The sequence below is a fragment of the Amblyraja radiata genome, chromosome 7, assembly GCF_010909765.2.
Source record: "Amblyraja radiata isolate CabotCenter1 chromosome 7, sAmbRad1.1.pri, whole genome shotgun sequence".
Lineage (NCBI taxonomy): Eukaryota > Metazoa > Chordata > Chondrichthyes > Rajiformes > Rajidae > Amblyraja > Amblyraja radiata.
In genome coordinates, this window is record NC_045962.1 from 56,096,477 (window position 1) to 56,101,874 (window position 5,398).

The 5,398-nt window shown below is 45.0% G+C and overlaps 1 protein-coding gene across 1 annotated transcript in view; it reads right to left on the reverse strand.

Moving 5' to 3' along the window:
* cfap221 (cilia and flagella associated protein 221) overlaps positions 1 to 5,398 on the reverse strand; it is a 128,217-nt gene that overhangs the window by 33,795 nt on the left and 89,024 nt on the right. The window contains exon 16 of the mRNA XM_033024602.1: positions 3,621 to 3,748. Coding sequence (XP_032880493.1) covers positions 3,621 to 3,748 — 128 coding nt within the window. The remainder of the gene's footprint in view (positions 1 to 3,620; positions 3,749 to 5,398) is intronic.

A 5,398-nucleotide genomic window follows, 5' to 3' on the forward strand; every position in this document is an offset into this window, starting at 1 on the left:
TTGGCTTCAGATACCAACTACATAACTCACAAGGCTGCGAGTAGACATCACGCTTATCGTCCATGGAGTTGAGGGGATGAAGGTCCACGTAGAGACGATGCGCTACCTTCTAAAGATCCGAGTGAAGACTCCCAAGGGCACACTCAAGTCGCACCAGTTAGTTTGTTATGGATTGGACAGCATTGCAGATGTTCACAAACATGTGACACCACAGCAGCTGCAAAAGTTCTTTCCAGACGTCCCACTTGAGGAACTTGTGAGACCAAAAGAGATACATTTGCTCATAAGCCATAGAGAAGGTCAGCTAGCGCCTCAGAGGATTAGAACTGTTGGAGATCTCATTCTGTGGGATGGACCACTGGGAAAGACTGTTGGAGGTTGTCATCCTGAGCTGTTTGAGAAGCTTACCATGTCAGCCCACATGTCCAAAACACACTTCGCAAGATCAATGAGAGCAGCTGCTTTAAAGTATGAGGAGCTCACTGCCCCAGTCCCTGAGGAACTTTCACCAAACGGACAGGTCGCCGTCAAAGTTCAGAAGTCACGTACATCAACCGCCAATCGGGACTTCTTGGATTGGTGGAAGTGGGATAGCATTGGAGCAGCATGCGAGCCAAAGTGCGGGGGTTGCCGCTGTGGAAACTGCCAGCCAGGCGGAAAAGAAATGACTCTTGCTGAAGAGAGAGAGCTCGAAGTGGTAAGGGAAGGCCTCACCTACATAACAGGAGACCGTCACAGTAAAGACCCACATTGGCATGCTAGCTATCCTTGGTTGGAAGACCCAGCTTCTCTACCAAATAATAAAAGGACAGTGGAAGCCACATTTCTCAGGACGGAGAGGCAGCTATCCAGAGAACCTGAATGGAAAAGTGCCTACACAGCTCAGGTGCACGACATGGTGGACTGAAAGGCTGCAATCAAATTGTCCGAAGACATGATTGCAAACTGGAAGGGACCAGTGTGGTATGTGAGTCACCTTATTGCTCCAAACCCCCACTCTGTCACAACCCCAGTGAGACTAGTGTGGAACAGCAGCCAAAAGTGCAATGGTGTCAGCTTAAATGATTTGCTGATGAAAGGTCCAGACGTCCTCAACCAAATTCGCGCCGTCCTCCTCAGATTCAGAGGCGGAATCTATGCTGCTCTGGGAGACATAAAGAAGATGTATAACTCAGTCTGGTTGGAGGACCGTGAAGTACACTTACACAGATTCCTCTGGCGAGATTCCGAGGACGAGGAGCTGGGAGAGTATGCTATCACAAGAGTGAACATAGGAGACAAACCTGCGGGGTGCATTGCACAGTTGGCAATGCGTGAAACTGCTAATCTTCCTTCTTTTACCCACCTCAAGGATGAGCAGCAAGTACTCCAGAAAGACAGCTATGTTGACGACATCCTCACATCTCACAACAGCCTCGACCAGTTGAGAATCATCACAGTAAATGTGGAACGAATCCTGAAAGCTGGTGGGTTTGAGCTCAAGCCTTGGGTTCTGTCTGGCCAAAGTGGGAGGAAGGAGGACAGTGATGCTTTAAAGAAAAGCAAAACAAAAAGCATGATCCTACCAAACCAAATGCATGATGATGATAGCAAGGCACTTGGTCTGGGCTACATTGTTGAAGAGGACATGCTCCACGTTATGGTGGGAATCAATTTCTCCAAGAGAAAGAAAAAGATGCGGCTTGGTCAAAGCCTTCTACAAGAGCAAATCAAAACTCAGACGCCAAATCCCCTAACAAGAAGAGAGCTTCTCAGCCAGGTAGCAGGGCTATATGACCCCATCGGCATAGTGGCTCCTGTTAAGCAAAAGGGAGCGATTCTGGTACGCAGAGCTTTCCAAGAAGCAAAAGAGGGAAGCTGTTCGGTCAGAGACACATGGGACATGGCACTCTCAGATGGACTCAGGGAGGATGCAATTAAGCTCTTTGAAGAGTACGTACAACTTGGAAAAGTCAAGTTCGTCAGGGCACTGACTCCCTCTTGCTCCACAACTGAACCCTTGGGAATCACCTTTTCTGACGGAAGTGAGCACACCTACGGGGCAGTGATGTACCTGAGATGGGATTCAGACCATGGCCCAATTGTCAGACTTGTGGAATCCAAGGCCAAGTTAACTCCCTTGGACCACAGAGGAGACGCTGTTAAAGCAGAGATGGGCGGAGCAGTGTTCGCCTCACGCTTAAAGAAGTATTTTGAGCTACACATTCAAATTCAAGTGGAGAAGTGGTATCATCTTGTGGATAGCCAAACAATCCTTGGTGCAATACAGCGAGAAAGCTACGGATTTCAGACATTCTTCGCCAATCGGATTGGAGAGATTCAAACAAGCACCAACATTCAGGACTGGCGGTGGATTCCTGGCCCACAAAACATCGCTGATGTAATCACCAGAGGTGCCAGCCCTCAAGACCTTGATCAGTATTCGGAGTGGCAAAATGGACCGAAGTTCCTGGTATTGCCTGTGAGTGAGTGGCCAATAAAATCAGCTAAAGAACTGGCTGCCACTGCCAGAGAGAACATCAACAAGTTACAGAAGAAAGCTTTTGTTGCAGCACTATCAAGGGCCAAAGTAGAGAACCAAGAACCGGAACCAACAACCCCAAAGAGACCACCTGCAGGGTCAGCTATTCAGAACCTTGTTGATGTCAAGCGGTTCAGCATTCTAACTCGACTGATCAAGACAGTTGCATGGATTTGGAGAGCAGCGAAGAGGTTTCTTGGCAAGAACAAAGCTCTAAACAATCCAAAGTGGGAGGCCATCTCTTTGACAGGAGTCATTACAATAAGAAAACAAGAAAATGCTCTAAAATACATTTTTTGTGCTGCGCAATGGGGCACAACTTTCCCAAGCACCACAACAGATCGACTGGTAGCCTATAAAGACCAAGTTCAAACCTAGACTTCAAAGTTTGACTTTAAAGCGTCGATCTCCCAAGTGGTTCCATTGGAAGATCGAGTGGGAGGTGTCAAGTTAAACTGAAATGAAAGAACAGGTGCAGAGAAATGCTACAATTGAAATCACGAGACAGTGATTAAAGTGGGCGGATCCCCAGCCTGCCGAGTTCTGCCCGGGGGTCAAAAGGGCATACAGCACCAGAAGCCAGTGAAGAAGAGACAAGAGACTTGCGAGCAGAGAACTTGAACAATAAATCAAAAGGACTGTCCGAAAAGACTGCCGCGAGAGCCAGAAAAGGCAAGCAGGACTGATTTTCTACAGACCCGATTGGCAGCCGGTTTTTCACCTGATAAAGACCAAAACTGATAAAGACCAAAACTGGTAAAGACTAAAACGGCTAAAAACTGCTAAAGACTAATCTGCCAAAATAAAAGAAGGAGAAAATAAAAAAGGTGGAAAAGAAGTGTTTGGTCTGAGTGAATCCAGTTCATCATTTCGGGGTAGATAAATCAAATCCCTTTCAAGCGGGGAAACTGCAAAAACATTAGAAGACTTGACAGTAGCCTACTGTAAATCATATCTGCTTTGAGAATTATGTATTTATAGTCAATGGAAATGTTTTATTGTTTTAACTAAATGATCCATTTTGCTTAAATATAAAATTAACTTCACCATAATTAAACATAATAATTCAATTTCCACATACTCTGTTTATTTTACTTACTAATTCATCACTCCAGTCAGGAGAGACATAAAAAGGGAATGTAAAAGGCAGAGGTTTATCCATTGAAAGATTTGCCTGAAACTTTTCAGTTTCCTGATCTGAATAATCGACGGCGACTCTGTTGTTGTCTGCCAAAGAAGGAGGAATAATAACTTAAAGTACTTTAAAAAGAAAGCAAAGAAATCTGTGTTCGATCACAACGTATAGTTACATTCTTCCAATCTAAATAGAAAGGCAGTAAGACTATTTAGGGCTCGAAATTGCTTTCAACAAAGTTTCTTGCCGTTTGGAATATAATGAATGGGTCCTCTGCTCTCCAGTTTCATGGAGATCCAAAGATACTTTTAAAGGTTTTCTGCAATTCCCATCAGATGATACCTGGGGGTTATTTTGAGAACTGTAGGAAAGATTTCAGATCTTGCCGGGAACTAAATCATTGAGCATCAAGATGGGTAGTTAGCTACCTTTTAATAGTAAGATTAAACGAGAACTTACCAGTTTGAAGTTTGATCTGTATTTTATGAGGAGTTACGATGAGGGATTACGTGAAGAACCCGCTCAGTGCGCAGGCGCGGCATACTTCCAAGCAGCGGTGTGGAATCACAGATAGACACAGTTATTTGAAGTAAACATAGTAAAGATAAGGAGACATCAATTTATTAGTTTGATCCATATAATGAGGGTGGGAGCGGAGGGCACGTAATCCCTCATCGTAACTCCTCATAAAATACAGATCAAACTTCAAACTGGTAAGTTCTCGTTTAATCTTACTATTTTACTTCGGAGTCACGTGAGTGACTACGTGAAGATTTCAAAGCTCTGTGATTTCAAACCGTGTAACAGTTTCATTTCACTCACTGCCGAAGTTCTTGAGGGAGGAAGTGTTATCGTAATCAACCAATGAGTCTATTTGTAGAAAAACACAATGGTATTTTTTAAACAATAACAACAGAGAATTAAGTTGCTCCCCTGGGCTTAAATTAAATATTTGCAGTTCGTAAATCTTTACTGCAAATAAACCAGGTTTTGCCAACGGCTTATTATAAAATTTCTGAACGGTCTTTTCCCCCCCACCATCCTGCTGTAGCCAGGATGTGGTCTATAGGCATGTCCATTCTTTAGCCGTCGACATGGATGCTGTCCTGGTGGAATAAAATTTGTACATGTTAGTGTTTATCCCAGCAGTTTCTAGCACCTGCTTGAGCCATCTCGCAATGGTTTGGCTCGTCACCCGACCATAAGGTTTTTGTGACTGACCCACAAGGCTTTTCATCTCCCTCGTATATTTTGGTTGTGTCTATGTAGGATAGTAGGTGAGTCATGGCACATAACCGGTTCTGGTGGGTAAGCCACGACTGGATTAGGTGTTCCTGGTCTGCTCTGTTTGATCAGTCGCTGGATAACGACAGATCTGGTCTGGAGCTGTGATCATGTTGTCCAGTCGCAATAGGTGTAGTGACTGGACCCTCTGAGCGGATACAAGTGCCATCAACATGAGCGTCTTTAGTGTAGCTTGCTCGAGGCCGGGGGATCTGGCTGGTGGCCATTCCCTGAGATATGTCAGGACCATACTGATATCCCAAATATGGGTATACCTGGGCTTAGGGCTTGATATTGTAAATGCCCTTCATCAGTTTTACCACCAGTGGATGGGATCCCATCGCCTGTTGTCCTGGCGCTGGTTGTTGATGGCACTGTAGCTGATCCCTACATCGTGGTGTAGATAGGCCAGGAACTCCAGTATGTTGGTGGCTGTAGCTGTTGCGTATGTCGTCCCT